The sequence below is a fragment of the Sorex araneus genome, chromosome 9 (genome assembly GCF_027595985.1).
Source record: "Sorex araneus isolate mSorAra2 chromosome 9, mSorAra2.pri, whole genome shotgun sequence".
Lineage (NCBI taxonomy): Eukaryota > Metazoa > Chordata > Mammalia > Eulipotyphla > Soricidae > Sorex > Sorex araneus.
In genome coordinates, this window is record NC_073310.1 from 27706096 (window position 1) to 27731068 (window position 24973).

General features: G+C 38.7%; 1 protein-coding gene across 4 annotated transcripts in view; it reads left to right on the forward strand.

The window, feature by feature from the left end:
- The window catches only part of LYST (lysosomal trafficking regulator), a 193302-nt gene that overhangs the window by 166271 nt on the left and 2058 nt on the right, over positions 1-24973 (forward strand). For all 4 annotated transcript variants that reach the window (XM_004620365.2, XM_055146687.1, XM_055146685.1 and 1 more), the window contains 8 exons: positions 2532-2762; positions 6257-6446; positions 9044-9180; positions 12218-12316; positions 18721-18860; positions 19122-19219; positions 23568-23724; positions 24293-24364. In XM_004620365.2, the coding sequence (XP_004620422.2) occupies positions 2532-2762; positions 6257-6446; positions 9044-9180; positions 12218-12316; positions 18721-18860; positions 19122-19219; positions 23568-23724; positions 24293-24364 (1124 nt within the window). The remainder of the gene's footprint in view (positions 1-2531; positions 2763-6256; positions 6447-9043; positions 9181-12217; positions 12317-18720; positions 18861-19121; positions 19220-23567; positions 23725-24292; positions 24365-24973) is intronic.

Genomic DNA, 24973 nt, shown 5'->3' on the forward strand with positions numbered 1-24973 from the left:
GAGGGGCAGTGGCCACACCCAGCAGACCTGATGCTACTCCTACCTTTGTGCTCCCTGTGGTATTTAAGGGACCACGTGGTGCTGGGAAGCAAACGTGCACTTCTTACTGTGCACACATGTGCTCAAGCCTTGTAAGTTGTTTCTCTGATCCTAGAGGTAGAATTGTTGTACCACCATATATACTTCTAGATGTTTTGTTAGATCTATTGCCTTTTGGAAAACTACCTATTCAGCAAATATTTATTTTGCTAGACTCTGAGGTTGTGAGGTGAATAAGAGTCAAATAGGGAAAGTTAGTTTAGCGGGGAAGGCAATCTGCTTGGATGTTGTAGTAGAATTCAAATGAGACCCTTGAAAGGAAATTCCTTAAAGAATAAATGATGGGCTGGAGTGATAGTACAGTGGGTAGGGCATTTGCCTTGCACACGGCCACCCCAGGTTCAATTTCCAGCATCCTATATGGTTCCCTGAGCACCCCCAAGAGTAATTCCTGAGTGCATGAGCCAGGAGTAACCCCTGTGCAACACCAGGTGTGACCCAAAAAGAAAAGAAAAAAAAAGAATGAATGATATTAGTAAGTTATAAGGAGCAAGTTGTTTCATGGTATTACCTAGTGGCTACTCAAAGACAAATACAGCAGATTTATCTTTAGTTAACAATTAATCAGTGCATAAAGCACTTAGCTTTTGTGTTTTCCTAACTAAATTTAGAAGGTTGGAAGAGATGGAGAGATAGTTTAGGGATTAAGCTCATGCCTTGCATGCTTTCAACCCCAGTTCAATTACTAGCATTACTTGGTCCTCAAGTATGGCCCCATATAGCCCTGAAGTTCCCACACACATACCACAATACAGCTGGGTTGACAATCCCCAACAGCATTGCATTGTCAGGCTCTCACACTGAACTGTAGCCCTAGTTGGTTGAGAATCGTAGAATGGACCCCTGAGGCCCCAAGAGCACCACTTGGAGGTCTTCCCCTGAAAAAATTAGGTTTCAGTGTAGAGAGATAGCTTCTAGGAATGGCACATCTGCTTGATATTATGAGGCCCCGAGTTCTATCTCTGATGCCTCTTGGTCATGAATGAGGGCTGAGCATGCCATGGAAGGACCTCTGCTAAAACAAGGAATAGAGGAATGCCTTTGACTTTCATTTACTAGTAACCAGATTCAGTTAGAAAATGATATTGCAGAATATATAGAAGCACTATATTTTTCAAGTGTGTTAAATGTGTTTTTATATAAAAAGTTTTGGTTAGAGCTCAGTTTTATTTGAATTTTAGAATATATTAAGTCAGCAGCCATTTTCTCTTTATATAAGCATTATAACATGTTTTTGATATGTTGTAGAATTAGTAGTGAAGGGATTAGCATTAAAGATTATTTAGTTTATGGAGAACCATTGAAATTCTATTCAGGCACTTATAGAATGTTATATCTAGATATATTAATGAGATTTGCTATAACTTACTAAATGCTAAAACCTAAATTATAGGTGTGGGTAAGCACAAAATAATGTACGATATGTACCCAACCACTGACTGCTAGTTTTAGAAGTGAAAGTGTAAATGCATTTGATTCTCTATTTGATTCCAAGGATAACAACACCAAGAAGAAAAGTGTAATAGCATCCTTTACATTAAAGAGCTTGGAATTTCACTGTTGCTCTTTCAGATTCATTTACAATTCAACATGAACCTAAATAATACTCTCTCTTTAGTTACTACTTAGCAACAATATATCTCAATTTTATTTTGCCATTTCTTGTATCACTTTTGACAGATTATTTTTTCAATGACTCAGTGTTTTATTTATGAAGTCTTAAATGGTATTCTGTTCTTAAAATAAATTTCATAAATACACCTAAGTAGCATTAATTGTCCATGATGCGATAGCACAGCAGGTAGGGCATTTGCCTTTCATGCAGCCAACCCGGGTTTGATTCCTCCGTCCTTCTCAGAGAGCCCAGCAAGCTACCGAGAGTATCCCGCCTGCATGGCAGAGCCTGACAAGCTCCCCATGGCGTATCCAATATGCCAAAAACAGTAACAACAAGTCTAATAATGGAGATGTTACTGGTGCCCGTTCGAGCAAATCGATGAACAAAGCTACAGTGCTACAGATAATGTATTCTTATGTTTAATCCACCTATTCAGAAACACTAATTTCTCCTTTTCTGTGAGATCATTAATGATTATTAACCTTACCAAAAAAGGTTGTTAAATTGTTTCCAATTGAAATAGAGAAGTTAAACTGTTGTCCTGAAAATGAAACAAGCCGGGGGCTGGAGCAATAGCACAGCAGGTAGGGCGTTTGCCTTGCACACGGCCGACCCGGGTTCGAATCCCAGCATCCCATTTGGTCCCCTGAGCACCGCCAGGAGTAATTCCTGAATATAGAACCAGGAGTAACCCCTGTGCATCGCCAGGTGTGACCCAAAAAGCAAAAAGAAAATGAAACAAGCTTTGTTTTTCCCCTTTGATATTATTGCCAATTTTTCTTTTTCTATACCTCTCTTCCTTTTTACTCTTCAGACCTATTTTGGAATGGATGTCTCTGCGGTTGAAGACCCAGTTCAGAGGCGAGCACTGGAAACCATGATCAAAACCTACGGCCAGACCCCTCGGCAGCTGTTCCAGTCAGCACACGCAGGCCGACCTGGATCTAAGCTCAACATTGAAGGGGAGCTCCCTGCTGCTGTGGGCTTGTTAGTGCAGTTTGCTTTCAGGGAAACCCGAGAGCCAGTCAAAGAGATTACGTATCCGGTATGTCATTTGAATTTCAGTAGAGTTCAGCAAATACTGATTCAACCAAAACTAATGTCAGAGTGTCAGAGTCCCAGATAGGGACCAAGGTGTGTAACTGCCAGTGAACCCAGTTACAAGGGACAGTCTGATATATATATACTATATACTATATATATATATATATATAGTATATAGTACCTCAGGGAACTCTGTTCAGACTCTAACTTCCCCGAGGCTATTACTAAGGCCAGGACCTTTTATAAATCAGAAGTTAGCATCTGCCCAGAAATAGAGAAGTTTGGACATAGTTACACCAAGGCGCTGGCTATCCTCTTGCACCAATGGTATTGACTAGAGGTGTGAAAGTTTCAATTTACACTTAAAGGGTAAACTTACCTATTTCCTTGCCATCCCCAAATTTAAATGATAAAATGTAATGACTCATAAAATAGCAAGTAGATATCATTTGTAAATTGAAATGGAAAAATAGAGCGAGCAAGCCTTAAGAATGGAATGGATTCTAACCCTTAATTAAATTATTATATGAGACAAGAAAGATGGTACAGCAAGTGAAGCACTTGCCTTGCACATAGGTGACTCAGGGTCAGTCCCCGGGGTCCCCTGAGCTCTGCCAGGGATAATCCCAAAGCACAAAGCCAGGAGTAACCTCTGAACACAGCCAGGTGTTGCCCTAAAACAACACCCTCCCAAAAAATGTTCATCATAAAATCGACACAAGATGAGAGACCATGAGTTGTAAAATGTTAAAAAAGGGGGGAGTGGGAGGAGTTTGCAGAAGGGATGAGTCTGGGTTGGCCCCATGCAAGTCAAACACCCTGCCCACTGTACTATCTCTCCGGCCCCAGAATCCATCATTTTAACATGTCAAAAGTGCTTCTCTGAAAAGTAGCTATGTTTATATATAGCTGGCTTTTATCAAAGGTCTGAGCAGACTGTGTGCTTGCAGTAGGACTGTGGTAGCAACCTCCTCATTCCCACTTGAGCAACTTCACACTGATGGTTTCCTCAGCCAAGAATGGCCTGTCCCCAAATATAGCCCAGGTTTCACTAGGTCTCTGCTCAGAGTCTTCCCTGACCTTCACAGACCCGTCCCCATGTAGAAAATAGCAGCTCCATCATTCTCAGCTCCTCCCCTTGTTTGTTTTTCTTCATAGCACTCACCACCTGGCATACTGTCTATGTGTTTATTAGGTTCTCTGCCTCCCCTCTCATCTAGAACTCAGCACCATAGAGCTGGGACTTTCCTGTCATGCCCATCACTATCTCAGCTCCTGGAGTGATGCCTGGCATATAGTGAGCATTCACTCTTTCAAAACTTAATAGATAACTTCTCAAGTTCAACTTTGGCTTTCCTGAGTCTGTCTGTGTGACATGTGATGATTTATTTTTCTTTATATGAACCATGAAACCTTTTATATCCTACTACACTTGAACTCCTTGCCCTCCTCATTTTGTATCTTCATAAATTGCATGATCTGGATATAACTATGTGTACTTCCACTAAAATTCAAAATAATAAGAGGCCAGAGAGATACCTCAACAGGCTAAAAGTGCATGCTTTGCATGTGAGAGGTTTTGATTCGGTCCTTGGCACCCTGTGGTTCCCCAAATGGCCCTGTACTTCAGCACTGAGTCAGGAGTAGTCCCAGAGCACTGTCAGGTGTGGCCTAAAAACTAATCATTATGATTGGAACTGCATCAAAAGCATTTAAACAAGGTACTGTTCCTGTATATCCTATGATGTGGGTTAGTTGCCACTGATTTTTTTTTTGTATACTTGGAAAAACTGAAAGTTTAAACTCTACAATCCTTAGAACAAAAACTTTATTGCAAGAAATTATGATGATAAATCATAGCTGTAGTTCAGCACATATTTTCTCTCAAACATGTCTCCCAGAGTCTTATATAATTATTGGAGTCCCTAAAGTGCCATGGATTTGTTTGAAAAGTGATGTACAGGTCAGTGACACCTGTTTTATCATTAACTTGCAAAACGACATGGACATATTTTACTGAAAATAAATTGCTTAGTGTTTTCTTTTGTCAGACTTGTGTAGGACTGGAGCAATAGCACAGGAGGTAGGGTGTTTGCCTTGCATGAGGCCAACCTAGGATCGATTCCTCCGTCTCTATAAGAACCCAGCAAGCTACTAAGAGTATTCCACCTGCACGGCAGAGCCTGGCAAGCTACCCATGGCGTTTTTGATATGCCAAAAACAGTAACAAGTCCCACAATGGAGACGTTATTGGTGCCCACTCGAGCAAATCAATGAGCAACGAGATGACAGTGACAGATTTGTGTAGAATTTTTTTTTCTGAAAAGCTGAAACTAAATAGTTAAACATTTAAATGTCTAAAAAGAAGAAAGTCTACAAATGAGAGATTGGTAGAGAATAAAATAATGAAAGGGAGAATAAAAGTAGAACTCTGAGGAAAAACTCTTTGAAAAAGCATAATTTCTTTTCTTTATTTTCTTCTCTTTTGGAGGATGCTGAAGATTGAATTCTTGCCTCCCTAAGTGAAAGGAATGTGTTCTACCACTGAGCTACCTCCCCAGCCCTTGATTTTCTTCTAGATACTTATTTTTACTTGGAAAGGAGGAAACCTCCTAATCACTCTTCATGGGCAGGTGTATATGTATCATCATTGGCTTTAGAATCCTTACTTACCTTTCTGATTCTTAATGCTGTTCTTCATGCCTTTTCTGCCTTTGTTCTTTCCTGACAATTCCTTTTCTTCTCCAGTTCTTACTATGTGGGAGTCATGCTTCTCAGATCTGTTTCTTTCAGTGTGCTCCAAAGATAAACACTTTCACTTATCAAACATCTATTAAGAACCCCCTCTGTGCCGGGCATTGTGATTGACGTTAGGAATACAAAGATGAGAGTTATTCCAGTCTTCTCAGAGCTTATTATATTCTAATAATGACAGCTGTTCTACATGGAGGGACATGATTTTTAGATGCTGGATGACTTGAGATGATACCAGTCACAATCCTGTAAAAGTCAACTTTAGGTATTTCATCTCCTCTAAAAGAAATAAATGTACAGGGCCAGAAAGAGAGAGTGCAGCATGTAGGGCTCTTCCCTTGCATGCACCTGACCCAGATTTGATCTACAGCATCACATGTGGTCTCTGAGCCTACCAGGAGTGATCCCTGAGCGCAGAACCAGGAGTAAGGTCTGAGCATCACTGAGTATGGCCCAAAACCCAAAAAAATAAAAATAAATGTATATAGTAATTTTTTTCTCTGTTCAGATTTCAAGGAATTTGTAATAATGAATATACATTTTCCTGTAAGTTGATCAAGACACAAGGATAAAATTAAACAAGAAACACGCATGCCAGAGACTAAATATCAGAGAAGTAAAAAAGTATAAAAGGGTTCTTCCCATTGCATTTTTTTACTTTATTTAAAATTTAAATTAGGAGTAATTCTGTATCTGTTACCTTTTCTAAAAAAGCCTCCTTTTGACTTTTCTTGGTTTTAGAGCCCTCTGTCATGGATTAAAGGCTTGAAATGGGGAGAGTATGTTGGCTCCCCAAGTGCTCCGGTGCCTGTGGTCTGCTTCAGCCAACCCCACGGAGAAAGATTTGGTTCTCTCCAGGCTCTGCCCACCAGAGCAATCTGTGGTTTGTCCCGGAATTTCTGTCTTCTGATGACATACAGCAAAGAACAAGGTAAAGTTGAACAATGAAAATCATTTCGGGTATATCTTTCCTGAGATTTGAATATCTGAAACTTATGCATGCTATTGTACTCTATTTTTCAAGCTTCCTGAGTTCTTGGTAAAAATTCTAGTACAATTTGTGTTTTGCTTAATGAAAAGTAGAAATTAAAACAGATCATATGGAGAAGATGGGAATTAGCTACAATGCTATTTGAAATAAGAGAAGTTTGAAGAGGCTAAGAATAAATGGTTACGAGACCAGGGATGTGGCTCCAAGTCTATGAAGATATATACTTTGATACTCTTGAGTCCCTATATAGACAGATTTATTTGGCAAACAAATCTAATACCAGAAGATAGTTTTAGAATTGCAACAAACAAAAGAAGGCAGTATGATATCCATGAAAATAGATTTAAGGGACCAGAGAGATGGGATAGTAATAGAGTGCTCACCCGGCATTGGAGCTATGGGGCTCCACACCTGGCACCCCGTATGGACCCTCCCACCCCACCAGGAGTGCTTCTGAGTCAGAGCCTCAATATCACTGGGTGTGGCCCCAAAACAAAATGAAAACAGTTTTTTAAATAAATAGGAACATTATGCCTGGAAAGCAGTTGTTTTCTCTCTATGCACTCACTCACTAAAATCATTACATGGAAAAGTATTATACTGTGGAAGTCGTCTTCATATTTCTAATTGTTATCTGGATACTGAAAACCTAGAAATGTTTTCCAACCAAGGATTCCCTTACCCCTTCCAATTTAATCATTTCACTAAAAGAACTCTTCCTACTAGGCATGAACTTGGGCACACAAACATTTACCTGTTCACCTGTTCATATTGGGGGTGTGCAGATTTGCCTGAAAGCCATTATGTGGACAAGATGTACCTTGGCCTAATACCTCATCTAGCTTCACAGTATAAGAATGCTAGTGCCCGTGCCAAACATTTGTCACTTAGAGAAGTCCTTTGCTAGTGGGGCCATGCAACTTTTGTAGACTTCGAAAAGTTAATTCTGTCATGAAATAAGTTACCATCATTATGGTTAATAATTATGAGAAACTGCTTACCGTTTTTCTTAGTTTAGTGAATTCGTAAGATAAAGTAAATTTTTTGACAGTAGTCTATTCTCATTATTATGTTACAGTTGTGAGATATGTCACTAATTTGCTATTAGTGATACATAAAGTACTTTAAAATGTATTAATATTTTATCTGTAAAAGTTTAATTAGAGCTTAGGCAGCCTAAATAGTGTTCATTTGATTCTGGTACACATAGAAATTTTAATTTAAAACTTTGTATGATAATGGACAAGAGCAGTAGTACAGTAGGTACTATCAGCATGTACAGAGCTTGCCTTACACATAGCGGATCCATATTTGATCCCTGGCACCCAGTATGGTCCCCTGAACCCCACCAGAAGTGATCCCTGAACACAGAGGCAGTATACTACTGAGCACCACCAGGTGTGGTTCAAAACCAAAACCAAACAAAACTGTTTGTGTTATAGGATCTAGATGTCCATTGTCTAATGTCAACCCATTATATTGGCGCTACTCATCACATGCTTGGGATTTGTTAGAAGCTAGGGAAATGATACAATAACGGTTAACAGCTATGCTGTTAGTGGTTAGGGTACCAGATTTTGCTTCCCAGCACTAGTACTTAATAGCTATGTAACCTTGAAAAAAAATTACTCCTTAAAATCCTGGCTTTCCATGTATACAGTGGAAATAGCAATCCTCTATCTCATTAATTTATTATAAAAACCCAGGGCAAGGGACTCTGATAGTGTATCCTACCATGCTCAGCATATAATTGTTCATAGAGACCTTGAATAAATGAAATTGTGACTTATTGATGGAAGTTAAACCCTGTTTAGATCTTTGCAAAGAGCTAAGAATTGTTATATCAAATAACAGTTGGTTTTCCTTAGTTATATGTGCAAAATACAAAGTAAAAATGGTTTGAATTACTTAAGTCCAGTATAAGCCAATTACTTGAGAACTGGCTTCCTCATGATTGCCCAAGTTGCCTTTCTTGAGTATACTTGCTTGGGCTCTAATCCCTGCACCTGCATCAAAAATTCTTAGGATTGTTAATGTTAAAAAAAAGTTTCCTTGCAAACTCCATTGTAAGGTCCACTGTTCTAACAAGTAAAGTTTTTTTATTTTTTTTTCCAAAAACAGTATGGTGCTGGGCCAAAGAGATTGCACAGCGGGTAGGGTACCTTGCACACAGCTGACCCAGGTTCATTCCCAGCATCCCAAATGGCCCCCTGTGCACTGCCAAGAGTAATTCCTGAGTGCAGAGCCAGGAGTAACCTCTGAACATTGCAGGTGTCACCCAAACCAAACTTTTTTAAATTAACTCCCATACTATGAGTGAAAAAGAGTACAGTACTACCTTACCCTGTTAACAGCGAAAGAGTTAAATGAACATAAATTCGTCTATCTTATGAATAAAAATGATTTGCAATGGAGTAATACTGTTCTGCTAGATAAATTTTGGCTTTTAGCATGGTATTTCTTGATGCCTGACCAAAAAAAAAAAAAAACAGTTGAGCAGTGGCCATCTGATATTTTAATTTCTCCTTCTCTTGGAGGTGTGAGAAGCATGAATAGCACTGACATTCAGTGGTCTGCCATCCTGAGCTGGGGATATGCTGATAACATTTTAAGATTGAAAAGTAAACAGAGTGAGCCTCCAATAAACTTTATCCAAAGTTCACAACAGTATCAGGTAAACATTTTTATTAACTGTTTTCTAATAATAGCTAGGAATCATGCTCTAAGAATCTGACTTCTGCTGTTAATAATCCACTCGAACAGCTGATGGTGCTGGATGTATGCCTCCTTTGCAGTGCTAACTCCTCACTGTTGCTACCTGTATCTCCAATTTGTTTTCTACCCACTGTATTGAGAGCTTACTGCAATATACTTAGCATTAGCTACTGGCACAGTGTTTAAATAAATACTATTTTCTCCTCAGTCATTTTTGTCACAGTCATTTTCTATCACTATCGTGCCATCTTCTATGCCAAGTTTTTTCTTAAATGGGCCACATATTTAAACATTTTCGTATGATAAGGGGAGAATTGTACCTAATCAGAGTCCTTTGATTTGGTATTGACTGACAATAACAATTAAGCTTACTTTTCCAAAGTTGAGGGTTTTTTTTCCTCTTTAAAACTGGGAGAGGGGCAAGAGCGACGGTGCAGCAGGCAGGGTGTACTTGCCTTGCACACGGCTAACCTGGGTGTGATCTCCGGTATCCCATATGGTCTCCTGAGTTCTGTCAGGAATCACCCCCAAGCACAGAGTCAGAAGTAAGCCCTGAGCACCTGCCAGGTATGGCCCAAAACCCTAAGTGAATTAATTAAAATTAGAATAATAGAAAGATAATTACAGTGGGTAAGGCACTTGCTTTGCAGGTTGCCAACCCTGCTTTGATCTTCAGCACCACATATGGTCCCCTGAGCCCCACCAGGAGTAATCCTTGAGCACAGCCAGGTGTGCCCAAAAATCAAAAACACTAACAAACTAGAATAATAGTACTCAACTTCTCTTTCATAAAGCTTACTTTTTTGTAAAAAAAGTTTGAGTGTTTGTGAAAACCACTTTGTTAACTCTCTCTCTCTCTCACTCACACACACAAACACATACACACACACCAAAACTAATATGCTACCACAACTTTTTCCATAAGTAATTTTATATAAACCTTTCTTTTACTGTTTCCATGGAAGTTCTTTTCTCATTTTCTTACTTCCATTACTTGCGTAACACCTACCTCTATTCATGTGTTCTAACATTTATACCCTTTTCCTGAACACTTTAGAAATGAAATAAGCTACATTGGGAGAAAGGGGGTTGGGGGGTTTCAAAGAGAAGAAAGGGAAAAATGACTCTTTGCTTAATCTTCAATATGTCTAGAAAAAAGGTCAGTGTTTTTTAAAATCTGATTTACTGGTAAACTAACCAAATAAAGACAGTGTGGCAGAGAGTGTGCTTGGCAGAGGAGTGTGTATCTCACCTGTGTTAATACTTGGGTTCCACCTCTGTCATTGCAAAAAAAAAAAGAAAACTTTATTTTGTATATATGGATTAATTTCTTGGGACTGGAGAGCTAGTACAGGAGTAAGGATCTTGCCTTGTATGAAACTGACCCAAGCTCGATCCTTACTATTACATTTTATTCCCCAAGCACACCAAGAATAATCCCAGAGCACAGAGCCAGGAGTAAGCCCTAAGTACTGCCAGGCATGGCCCTATCCCCTCTTAAAAAATTAAGAGCTGTGATCCCCCAGATAGGTCATAGGGAACATGCCAGCAAAAGGCCATTTGACACCAAGAAAGGACAAGGATTCAGAAATCCTGATGCTAGGGTAGTCTGGCCTTGAAACAGGAGCCTGGACTAGAGGGATAAGACATCAGGTAGGGCACTTGCCTTGCATGTGACTTGTCCAGGTTCTATCCCCAGCACTGTTCATGGTCCCCTAAGGACTGGCAGGAGTCATTCCTGACCACAGATCCAGGAGTAAACCCTGAGCATCTCCAGGTATGGCAGAAACAAAAATCAAAAACAGAAAACAGGGGCCTGCTGGCCACATGAGAAGATATAATTGAGGAGCTATAGAGATAGTACAGTGGGACAGTGCTTGCCTTGCACACAGCCAACCTGGGTTCAATCTTAGGCACCCTATATAGTCCCCTGGGCCTGCCAGGAGTGATTCCTGGTTGCAGAGCCAGGAGTAACCCCTGAGCACCATTGGGTGTGGCCCCAAAACAAAACAAAAAAAGAAGATAAAATTGAGACATTTTGAGGCAGAGTGGAGAGATGACCAAGTCTGAGACCACTGACTTGTGTCTTCTTGTGAAGTGAAATGTGTCAGCTCTAGCAGAAATAGAGTTGGCAAAGGGCCACAAGAGGAGCAGAGCAGTGAACATAGGGTAGGGAGGAAGTGGTGCCGAGACAAAGACAAAGACCTATCTATCAACTGATCTGGAAGTGTGTGGGCCTTCATAGTCAGAGGCAAGGGTTTATTACCACAAGGGAATAATTCCAGATTTGCCCTCTCAAGGTTTATCTTTCCTTCTCTTAATAATTGTTAGAACTATTAAAAGCAATGCTTCTATTTATATGTACCCTAGCACCCAACCAAAACCAGAAAAATATAAAAAAATAAATATTAGGTAAATGGATAAAATACACAAAAATGTATAAAACACACTCAACCTTGGATTTAGTCTATCGTGGCTCATTTTGTGTCATAGTGGTAGAGCCCATGCCTCACATGTGTGAGACCCTAGGTCCAGTCCCCTACATAACAAAAGAGGTTTTTAAAAAAGCCTAATAATTCATTTTCTGAGGATTAAATAGCTGCATGGTAGAAATGGATTTACAGAAATACCAGTATCGGGGCTGGAGCGATAGCACAGCGGGTAGAGCATTTGCCTTGCACGTGGCTGACCCGGGTTTGATTCCCAGCATCCGATATGATCCCCCAAGCACTGCCAGGAGTAATTCCTCACTACAGAGCCAGGAGTAACCCCTGTGCATCACCAGGTGTGACCCAAAAATCAAAAAACGGAGAAAGAAAGAAATACTAGCATCATAGACAGTGCACTAACATATACTTAAATGTGGTAATAGCTTTTCCATTCTGAGAGTTATAACGTATTATATATCTTATATCATTTGTATTTTTAAATAGTTGTCAGAAAAGTCGAGTGACTCTCATCCTAATTAATAATCTATGATTTGTCCATTTTCAAAGGTAACTAGCTGTGCTTGGGTACCTGACAGTTGCCAACTGTTTACCGGGAGCAGGTGTGGCGTCATCACAGCCTACACCAACAGATTTACAAGCGGCACGGTAGGTCCTGCTTTATAATCTTTTTTTTTTTCCTGTTTTATAATCTTTAATCCACATAAACTCTTAAAATGTCAGAGAGCACAAATCAAACTCTTTAGTTTCAGGCTTATTAACATGGGGAGGGAAGCCTTTTTAAATAATTTAGAGGTCATATTTTTTTGGCATAAAGACAGGTAATATTTTATTTCTTTTTTTTTTTAATTGGACTGGAGCTATAGCACAGTGGGTAGGGTGTTGCCTTGCACGTGGCCAACCCAGGTTTGATTCCCAGCATCCCATATGATCCCCCAAGCACCGCCAGGAATAATTCCTGAGTGCAGAGCCAGGAGTAACCCCTGTGCATCGCCGGGTGTGACTCAAGAAACAACAACAAAAAAAAAAGAAATAAGGTTCTTATATATGTTAATGAAAGATTGCTGAGGAATCTGAACTTAACAGCACTGGCATAAATTGTGAAATGATATCTGGATGGCATAATATCTGGATTATCTGCCATTTTTTTCACCTTTTTACTCCCCAAAATCTAAAATATATATTAATTTTATGTCTGAATTTGTTGTAATTACTTTTTAACTTTTTATTTTGTTTTGGGGCCACACCTGACTGTCAGTATTCAAGGACTTACTCCTGGCTCTGCGCTCAATTCCTGGTGATCAGAGTCCCATATGGAGTATTGGGGAATGAAACTTCATATGCCACATGCAAGGCAAAGACAAGCACCCTACCTGCTGTACTACTTCTCCGATCCCCATCTCTTATCTTTTAAGCTCACCTTCTATTTCCTTTCTTCCTACAAATATATTTTTATGGGTTTTAATGCAGTTGCTGCTTGATACTCACACTGCCACAGACCCATATTTAAAAACTAACCATTTGGAGACTGATAGGTAGTAGAGTTAGCAGGGATACTGGCCTTATACGCGATCAACCACAGGTTAAATTCCTGGCACCTATGGTCCCTGAGCCCTGCCAGGAATGATCACTTAGCACAGAGCCAGGAGTAAGCCCTGAACACCACCAGGTGTAGCCAAATAAAAAAAAGGACAAGAAAAACCAAAAAGCTAACAATTTTTTCTTGGTTTTACCAACACTTTGAACAACCTTGTTTTGTTTTGTTTTTTTAATCACTGTGAGATACAGTTACAAAGCTTTCATGTTTGAGTTTCAGTCATACAATGGTCAAAAATCCACCCCCTCCATCGGTGTACATTTTCCACCACCAATGTCCCCAGTATCCCCCCATCCCACCCCTCCCCCTGCCTCTATGGCAGACAGTTTCTCTCTTACTTTCTCTCTACTTATGGGCATTATGGTTTGCAATACAGATAATGAGAAACAATGATGTTTGGTCCTTTATCTACCTCAGCACACATCTCCCATCCCAAGCAATCTCCCCAACCATCATTGACTTAGTGATCCCTTCTCTATTCCAGCTAGCTGCCTTCTCCCCCAGCTCATGAGGCAAGCTTCCAACTATGGAGCAGTATTCCTGGCCCTTGTCTCTACTGTCCTTGAGTCTCAGTGTCAATTTCATATTATATTATTTTATATTCCACAAATGAGTGCATTCTATGTCTGTCCCTCTCTTTCTGACTCATTTCACATAGCATGATACTCTCCATGACCATCCACTTATATGCAAATTTCATGACTGCATCTTTCCCAACAGCTGCATAGTATTCCGTTGTGTGGATGTACCAAAGTTTCTTTAACCAGTCATCTGTTCTCAGGAATTTGGGTTGTTTCCAGATTCTGGCTATAGTAAACAGTGCTGCAATGAACATACAGGAGGCGCAGATGTCATTTTTACTGTGCTTTCTTGCACCCTCTGGATATATTCCCAGAGGAGGTATGGCTGAGTCATATGGAAACTCAATTTCTTGATTTCTAAGGAATGCCCATATTGTTTTCCAAAAAGGCTAGACCAGTCGGCATTCCCACTAACAATGAAAGAGCGGTCCTTTTCCCCCACATTTGCAAGAGCACTGGCTGTTCTTGTTCTTTTTGATGTGTGCTAGTCTCTGTGGTGTGAGATGATATCTCATTGTTGTTTTGATTTGCATCTTCCCGATGATTAACAATGTGAGCATTTTTTCATGTGCCTTTTGGCCACTTATATTTCTTTTTTTTTTTTATTTTACTAACATGGTAATATATATTTTCTCTTTGATTAGGAAGGCAAAGGAACTTGAAAATGTGGCCTAAATTGTGTTTATCCAAGCATAGGCAAGATGAGTTACTGTTTCATGGGTTTAAACATGGTAGTTAATAAGCAGGATTATTTAAGCAATTTTTTTCATTCTTAATCTTAGACTTAGGCACAGAAATCCAGACCTCAATACTTGGACTTGCTTGAAATTAGGGATAGGAGGAAGACTTTTTTTTTGGTCTGTTTTTGTGTTTTTTTTTTTTTATTATTATTATTAGTTTATTTTTAATTAGAGAGTCATCGTGAGGGTACAGTTACAGATCCATACATCTTTGTGCTCATGCTTCCCCCATACAAAGTTCAATAACCCATCCCTTCACCAGTGCCCATTCTCCACCACCCGTAAACCCAACATCCCTCCCCCCCTCCCCAGACCCGTCTTCCCCCCACCCCACCCTGCCACTGTGGCAGGGAATTCCCTCTTGTTCTCTCTCTCTGATTAGGTGTTGTGGTTTGCATTTGGCCACTTATATTTCTGTTTGAGTGAACAGCCTTGTTCTTTGCTTTCCTTAGTTCCATACTCCATGTCATTTTAAATTTTAAGTAAATACAATATAGCACTGTCATCCCATTGCTCATCGATTTTCTCGAGCAGGCACCAGTAATGTCTCCATTGTGAGACTTGTTGTTACTGTTTTTGGCATATCGAATATGCCGTGGGTAGCTTGCCAGGCTCTGCCGTGTGGGCAGGATACTCTCAGTAGCTTGCCGGGCTCTCCAAGAGGGACAGAAGAATCAAATACCAATATAGTATATACATTAGGTTTCAAAAAAGGATTAATTTGTCAGAATAGGAATAATTCGGACAAAAAAAGCTTTTAAGGTAGCAAACGGTGTCATTGTAATTTGAACACATTTGCTTCTGATTTTGAAGTTATGGTAGACTTGTAAAATTTTATTACTTACCTTTCTCTACATGTCTACTTGCCTAATAGAAAGATTTTCTGCTTATTTATAAGAATCTCATTTGGAGGGGGTGCTGGAGCGATAGTACAGAGGGTACGGCATTTGCCTTGCATGCGGCCAACTGGGTTCAATTCCTAGCATCCCATATGGTCCCCTGAGCATCGCCAGGAGTAATTTCTGAGTGCAAAGCTGGGAGTAACCCCTGTGCATGGCCAGGTGTGACCCAAAAAGGAAAAAAAAAAAGATTTTCGCAAACAAATCATGAAATGAACAGTTACTACTTAAACCATCTCTAAAATTTTATTTTATTTTTTTATTTTGGGCACTGTGTTTCACAAACTAACAACTAATAGGATCTAATAACTGAACTATTCCAGTACCACACCCTTCACCCAGATGTCCACTTTCCTGCACCATTCTCCCAAGGTCCCTCCCCACCTACCCTTACTCATGCCCATGATAAGCTTCCTACTGGAGACAAGATCTCCGTTTCTGTTGCCTTTGGGCATTTGTTATTCCCCTGTTCTGTTTCTTCATATCCCACATACGAGAAAGATCATTCTGTATCTGTCCCTCTCCCTCTGACTTACTTTATTCAGCTTAACACTCTCCAGCTCCATTCATGTGGCAGCAAGTTTCATGATTTCATTTTTTCTTACAGTTTAGATACTTGGTTTTAGCATTTTTGATTCCTTGGGGTTTTATAGATATTGTTATTGCTGCTTTTTGTCAGGAGACAGCCCACCATTTGGCATCCCTTGAGACCCTACAATTGTGTGTGTGAGGTCAGCAGTACACTGTTACATTAGTTTATGTTCACTAGTTTCTGTTCTGATCTGCTGAATGTTGTGGTTCTAAAAGTATCCATGTCTTCTTCCTATGACACAACACACACACACAAACCACCACCACCACTAAGTGCTATGTGGGGTGTGACCAAATAATTATTTGAAAAAAAATTTTTTTTTCTTTTTGGATCACACCCAGCAATGCACAGGGGTTCACTCCTGGGTCGTCCCTAGTTACCCAGGATTCTCATGCTGCAATTTGCACACACTTTCCTAGATCAGCATGATAGGCCTATCTGGCCAAAAGTAAGAAGATACCTGCATTTTTTTTCTATAATTACAACAGTTCCTAAAAATATTTTCAATTATCATGACAAAGACACATGTCATAGGAGACCCACATATTTACAGATGAAAGAACACACAGGGAAAAGTTACACTTGTTTGTAATAAGGGAAATGCAACTGAAAGCAACCTTAATCACCATTTAAAACTTGGAAACTTTTCAGTTTCCAAATAAAAGGTGGATCTCAAATACTTCAGAGCTCAAGAGAGAAAAAAGGGGCACAAGCCCTTTGGGGGCAGGGAATCCCTGAGCACTGTCAGGTGTTTCTGTGTCCCACACAAATGTGGTTTCTCTGCAACAGAAAGGGCTCTATGGACATTCCTTGGCCCTGCAGGGAAGAGTACCACTCAGTGGAGCCAGAGGGGGCCCAGGACTCTAACACTCCATGGAACTCCAATGAGTGGATTGTAGTAACATATATCTGGTTACTGTTTGTTTTGGGCTTCTGTACCCTGGCTAAGCAAAAGCTATTGCTACCCAACTCAAACCAGTTACTCCAAAGAAGAACAAAATCTTGTATTGCTTGCTTGTTTGATTCTTTAAGTTATCCATTCTTATATGAATAGAACACTGGACTATAAAATAGATAATCTACAGCTAATATATTAGCATGTCTTAAAAGCGTGGTGAACAGAAAGGAAAAGTGCGGAACAACGAAAGAATAACACCACATATATATTATTTATCAACATCAGGGACACTGTGCTATTTTTATGGTCATAATAATATGTATGAGAAACAAATTCAAAATTCAGGATAGTGATTTCTCACAAGGGAGAGGAAATAGGATGTAGAACAATTCACACACTAACATTTTCTTTTTTAAAAATTAAATGAGCAAAAACATATTTTTAATGGACTGGTATTAGGATTAATTTAACTGACTGATCAGCATGTAGCAGTTTGTTATTCTTGCTACTTTTCTGTACTCTTTGAAGGAGTATCGAAACACTTCAGGACAATAAGCAGCTTAATGAAAATAGGAGTCAGACTTTGTTTGGACATCTGGCATTTGTGAGCCAACATGGACTTCGGAACATTAGCTTGTAACTTCAGATAATCAGTTCATAGCTATTGATAAGCAGTAGTGACACTAAATATTGGTGTCAGGCCTTAGAAAAGTACACTGTTAAGAACTATAAAATGCCAGAGAGATGGTTCAGGGATTGCTTGCATGCAGCCAAGTCCTGAGCCTGGTTTGGTCCCTGGCACCACGTATCCTCCAAGCACTGTCAGGAGCCAAACCCCCAAACACAAAACCAGGAGTATCCCCCAAAACAGCTGTGACCTATACTCACCTCCTTTAAAAAAATTTTTTTTTAAGTTATAAAATTAACCATATTCACTAACCCACTGCTAGTTCAAAGGAGGGGCCAGAGAGCTAATTCAAGGGCTGAACGCACTTTGCATACAGGGGGCGAATCTTAGCACTACATGGTTCCCTGAAAACAGAGTGAGTTGTAACCACTGAGCACTTCTGGGTGTGCCCACCTCCCACCCCCACTCCAAAATAAATCAGGAGCAATAAAACTTTTATGTGAAGTATTTAATTATGGCACATGATAATTTTGAAAAAAGATCAGAAACTTTTATTTACTTGGGGGTCTGGGGGCCATAACTGCTGTGCACAGGACTTATTCCTGGCCTGGTTCTGCCACAGTGCAAGGCAAGGCTTATCTTTTGTACTGTCTCTGCAGCCCCAGAAACTGTTTTAAATGTCTGGTAGTAAAGGAGGCTCAAGTAAATAATTTTTCTCATTGCAGCCCGAAGTAAGCACTTTATGCCTAAAGACTTTATGCCCTTTTATTCTAGAATTATGGCATACAAACTGCACAAAATACTGTAATATCACTAGAGATCATTTTGAGGACTTATAGAGAATGCATGTGAGAGAATGTACAAAATGGAAAATTATTTTGTGGCAATAATTTACCACTATAGAATTACCTATTTGTTGGGACAGTCTATGAGAAGCATGTAGTTAATGAAATTGGTTTTCATAACTTTTAGTTTTGCTCTTCAGAAAAAAAGTTGAACTGAATTGGATTAAAACTCGTTTGAGAAAAAATGTTTTGAGTCACTTCAGTTGATTTTATTTCTGATAAATATACAAGGATACTTCTATTTTGTTTGTGGTGTTTCTTCTTTTTTTTAGCCATCAGAGATAGAAATGGAGTCTCAGATACATCTCTATGGGCACACAGAAGAGATAACAAGCTTATTTGTTTGCAAACCCTACAGTATAATGATAAGTGTGAGCAAAGATGGAACCTGCATCATATGGGATTTAAACAGGTAAGGAAAAAGGTTTCTAACTCAAGCATAGCAGTTAGGATCTTTGCATTGTGTTCATCTCAAGGATAAAAAACAAACCTTATCTTTGTAATCTTACTGAAATCAAAATATCAGTTAGGAATATTGTTAGAAATGCCTATGGGGGAAAAAAAGAAATGCCTATGGTAGTAGATATATATCTGAAGTTTTTTAAAAAGCACAGGTAAAAGAATATAGTTATATTTAACTGTCACATGCAAATTCATGTCTTTGGATTTTCAGGTTGTGCTACGTACAGAGTCTGGCTGGTCACAAAAGCCCAGTCACAGCTGTCTCCGCCAGTGAAACTACAGGGGACATTGCCACGGTGTGTGACTCAGGTGAGCTAGCAATGAAACCAGAGAGCTGCATCAATGCATTAACTTCAGCTTTGGCTGAAGTCTCTGTGGCATAGACCAAGCTGTGATTAAATGTCTCTCAAGTACATCGTTGAATTGTTTTAGTCACCAACTTGTGCAAAAGCTAATATTTTCATAACTATTCTGATACCTAAAAGATTGCATTTTGAGCACGTGTAAGTTAAGCAGTTAGTGTTTCCTAATTACCTGCATTTCCTTAGGCTTTATTTTCCTACCATTTGCTTTTGCTTTTTGGGTGGGGGAGCACCGCACCCCCAGCTGTGCTCAGGACTTACTCCTCGTTCTGTGCTTATGAATCGTTGGCAGGATTCAGGGGACCATATGGGTGCCAGGGGTAGAAACCAGGTCAGCCACATGCAGGGCAAACATCCTACCCACTGCACTATCTCTACAGTCTCTGTGTTTGTTTTTTTTTTAACTGTTAATTTGCTACCTTCCTCATGATTAAATGAAAACCATCAGTAGATGATCGACTCTGAATATAAATCTTCTAGTTCCTGAGAGAGAACAATATAGAGTAACAATTTTTCTTAAACTTATAATTTAAGGAGTCACAATTTTTCATAAAATTTACATGACAAATTACATCTCCTACTCAGAGGTCTTGTTTTGGATTTGGTTTGATCCCCAGCACGAGGCGCCTTACTCCCCCTCCTGGGTATGGCCCTGGTATGCCGCAAGCTTTGCAGTGCCTGAGTGGCACTACATTGCAGGACCCAAATATGAACCATCTGGTCCGAGTGTCACTAAGAGTAACTCTTGGGCTTAGCAGGCCACCTTCCAAAACAATTTCATGTGTAATGTTTTTGCCATTATAATACAAAGTCATGAAAAGAATTTTTTTCTAATCATAACTAAGGGGAAATATCTTAAACACCTTTTGTAATAAATCGTGGGCAGATGACTTATGACTTTGCTAATTGTTCTTCCTTGATTTGCACATTAGCAACTTTTGGTTTTTCAAATCAAGAGGGAATCTGAGTGAATAAGATAATGGTTATTTATGTAGAGAGTTCTCTACTTTCTTGTTTTAGTAGTGTTTGTAAGTTAGAACTGATCCTAAGGGAGCTAGATCTTGTAAAGTTAATTACTTTCCTACTGCCAGTAGTGATTTATATCTTTGATATTATATCAGCTAGTCATGTGGGAACAAGAACCAAAATTACTTTTGCTGCAATTATCAGCTCACTACTAGGGCATTCAGGTGTCCCTAGGCAATGTGCCATATAGTAGAGTAATAGGTAGAACTGTTTTCCAAACAGGAACAAATAGGCTTTCTTAACTTTTTTAAGGCCCCTTGATACAAGTAGGAATTCACAAAAGGACATTTGGTCTACAGAGAACAAACTTTTTTTAAAAAATTTATTCTTTAAAAGAGTGCCAGTTTTTTTGTTTGCCCAGACTAGAGTTTATCTTTCTTTGCTTATAGGCCAGGAAGGGAAGCAAGTTACTGAATTTGGGGCCACAGAGAAATACAGCAGATAGGGTGCTTGCTTTCCATGTGACCAACCTGGGTTCAGCCTCCAGCACCACATATGATTTCTGAACATACCAGGAGTGATCTCTGAGCACAGAGCCTGGAGTAGTAAGTTCTGAGCACAGGAAAGAAAAAAGGGAGGGATGAGGAGAGAGAGAGACAGAGAGAGAGAGACAGAGAGAGAGAGAGAGAGAAGAGAGACAGAGAAACAGAGAGAGGAGGAGAGACCAGATTGATCCTACAAAAAACCTTGACCCTTGGGAAATTCCATCCAAGTAATATTAAAGTAAGTGAATGAATATACAATGGACATGTGTCGTCTTCTCAGAAAAATCTTATATTAAGACTGAAATTACACAGTTAAGCTCAATCTGCTGGATCATAGTTCCCCAGTTTTTATTATATGAAATGTGATTTTATAGTGATAATATATGAAATTGCTATAAACATTAAACTATGTAAATGTTATAATGGATTTTATATTTTTAAGTTGCTCTATTTCTGGATCAAAATACATACCACTGAACTTAGTTTCCTAACTGAAGTCATGTGTGACGTTATAAAGTTAATGTAATATTCTGAGATTCATGGTAGAGGGTGGTTCTCTTATTTAGTGTCAATGAAGAAAATTAAATGAATAGGAGAAGTAGAAGTTTTTCAGTAATACCCAACTTTCTGACTTTTACTTAATATACTAAATTATGTATTAAATCATTCTGATACTAGGTAAGGTCTAAATTTGTTGTTTTTGGTTTTGGAGCCACACCCAGCAGTGCTCAGGGCTTGCTCCTGGCTCTGTGCTCAGGGATCACTCCCATAGTGCTCAGGGGACCATAAGGAGCGCCAGGAATTGAACCTAGGTTGGCTTTGTGCAAGACAAGAAGTAAACTCCAGCCCAGGGGTCTACATTTTTGGCAGTCTTAGACAAATGAATAGTCGCTTTGTGTTAAAATAGCCCACGTTGCTGGATGATCAGCCAGCATTATTCTTTGTTTAGGTTCACACCCTACTTCAGTAAATACAGGGCCATTTTAGATTTTCATTTTTAAGCGGTACAGGGTTTGATTCATACTGAATAGTGCTTGGGAGCTACTCCAGGCTAGTGGGGATTGCTCCTGGCAGTAATGGTGGGCCCTGTAGTGCCCAGGATCCAACAGAGGTCAGCCACATGCAAGGCAAGTGCCTTAGCTTACTCCATACTGTCTGTCTGGGCCAAGATTCTTTTGTTTTTAAAAAACTAAGCAATGCAGTGTCTATTGTTAGACATTGTTGACCAACCTCTAGGTCAGTATCTTTTATAGATATGGATCCAATAATTTTATTAAGTCTTTACCCTTCATCTGATTAATTTATTTTACAGTATTTTTTCAAATATTAAGAGTAAAAAGTTATCATCTCATGTAAAAGATGAGTTCATTATTATTTGTAATTATACTTTTTTTGGTATATTGAGTGTCCCACATCGTAATACTTCTTTCTTTAGATAATCTCTCCTGATCAGTATTATACACAAGAACATTTAGATGAACACTGGACATTTAAAGAAATCTTTTGTATGTGTATAAGTGTGTAATAAAATCTGTTTAACATAAGTCTTTATGTAAACCATTTTAAAATAGATAATTCATTCTCCATGTAGTACTTTCATTACCTCTGTTTCAAAGTTTTTTTTATTATCCCAAACAACTATTACCACAACACGAAATTCCACTCTCTTCTTACAATTTCTGGTAACTTCTGTTCTGCTTTCTCTTTCTATGAGTTTGTCTGTCCTAGATATTTCATGTAAGAAGAGTGATGCAGTATTTGCCCTTTTGCATATGTGTCAGAACTCCTTGACTTTTTAAATAACTGAATAATATTCCACTATTTAGATATAACACATTTTGTTTATTCATTCTTTTGTTAATGGATATTTTGATTTTTTTCTGCCTCTTGGCTGCTGTGAATAATGCTGGAACATACTAGGTATTTTAAGATATGGTATTTGAAGGTCTTTAGTAGATGTATTTCCAGTATTTGTTTCTGTGCTATAATATGTAAATTCTTTTTGTTGCTTTGATATAGGACAGAAATTATCTACTTTTATATTTCTTCTGATAGATAATATGAAATTGAAGACTTTTTTTTAAGAGGAGAACTAATTATTAGTATAACTTTTTTCTCTTTGTAAGTTACATAAAGTACTTTATCTTGTTGCTGGGGCCACACCTGTGGTGCTTGGATGCTCAGTCTGAAGTGCTTGGGGATGCTGAGAGTAGAACCTAGAGCCTCACACATACAAAGCAAGTGTTTTATCACTCTGAGCCACATCCTTGGCCCATAAGTCTCTTCTTATAGATGGTTTCACAGTGTAGTTTCTCTTTTTGGAGATTGTTTGCCTTTCTAATCACTTTCAAATTCACATTTGGCAATTCATATGCTGAAAATTACAATTCCCAAGGACTTGTGATAAATTTATCTCATTGTTCCCAAATAAATATGCATAGTTCTCTACAATTTATAATGTAGTGGCTTCATTTATACAGTCTTCAGTCATGAGTTGCCTATTAATTTCATCATTGATTAAGTTACAGGGCAAATGTTTTCTTTTCAGAAGTAAAAATTATTTGGTTATATGAATTTTTAGATTATAGGTTTGCTTAGGTATATTATGTTTGAACACTTACAGAAATTATGAAAAATATTTAGAAAATATAATAAATATTCTTAAATTTTAAAAGAAAAACTTTATCTCTGAAACAAGCTTGGTCCTCTGGGACCTAGTGTTGAGGACGCTGAGGTACACAGACCCACACTCTAGTGACCTGCAGGGTGATTTTGGTGTTTCAGCTGGCGGAGGTAGCGACCTCAGGCTCTGGACAGTGAATGGAGACCTGGTTGGACATGTCCACTGCAGAGAGATCATTTGTTCTGTTGCTTTCTCTAACCAACCTGAGGGAATATCCATCAATGTCATTGCTGGAGGATTAGAAAATGGCATTGTAAGGTAAGAGGAGTTTTTGATTCAAGGTAACCTTTGGATATGGGTTCTTAGTTGTTCCTGCTTTATTTCTAAATTATAGGTTTAATATCATTTTAAATTTTTACACTGTTAATTTATAAAAGATTAACAATATAAAATTACAAGCTGCAGATTTGTGCCATACCTATAGCAAATCTGTCAGGACTGTCATTCCGACAGCTCAGATCATTGTTAGCATGTTTTAGCAACTAAATATTTTCAACTAAGGTATATGCGCTTTTCTAGAAATATTGTTATGTATCTAGTATGGAGATCTAGTGGAACAGCTTCTCTATGCACTGGGAAACAGAAAGTTCCTATAACTCCTGGAACTCTCTGTTGGCTCTTACTGCCGTGCCCAGGAAGCTTCCTGCAAGCTCTCCCAGACGCACCACTGGGCAAAGCACATCCTACAAGCTGTCCCAAAGTAACTGTCAGTGTGTCGTCGTGTTTCCTTCCAGGTGATTTTTAACAAAAAGACAAAATAGGTTTTTCAGTGAAGGAAATTTTAATTTGCACACTTATATTTTATAATTATATTTCCCCCCTCTAGATTATGGAGTACCTGGGACCTAAAGCCTGTGCGTGAAATTACCTTTCCTAAGTCAAATAAGCCTATTGTAAGGTAAGCTCTTTCCTCTTCCTACTCTTCAGGATTTATTTTGTGATGTACTTTTGTTAGAGGTTCAAGCACATAAGCCTGTTTGCATAAACAAACAGTTGTCAGATGTATTTGATACGTAAGTTCTCACTTTCTCTTGAAGATTATACAAACTCAGAAGCTGAGTTTGATGTATGAGGAAAACCAGGCTCTCATCTTACTTGGTTCAGCATTGGCCATGATTATTTGCTAGTGTTGCATTTTTTTCACTTTTATTTTTCAGGGAAATAAAATATGTCCAAAACATAATCAATTATTTCTATAAAGAGAACATGTTTATAAAAATTTCCTATTTCCAAATATTTAAATAATAAAATTTAAACCAGTAGAAAAAAGAAAATATGCAAACTGCGAATAAGATAGGATGTACTTATTGTTTTGATTCTGATTTTATCCTGTAGCACCTAGTTAAAATGAGTTTCACAAACTTGTCTGCTGTGTGATTAACTGTGTTTGAATTGCAATCAAAATCAGTGAATTGTAGGTGTTTTACTTGCTTCTGCTCCAGTAAAGATTTCTTTACACTAATTTCTATATGACCATCAATAAAATGTTCACAGCTAAATTATATAA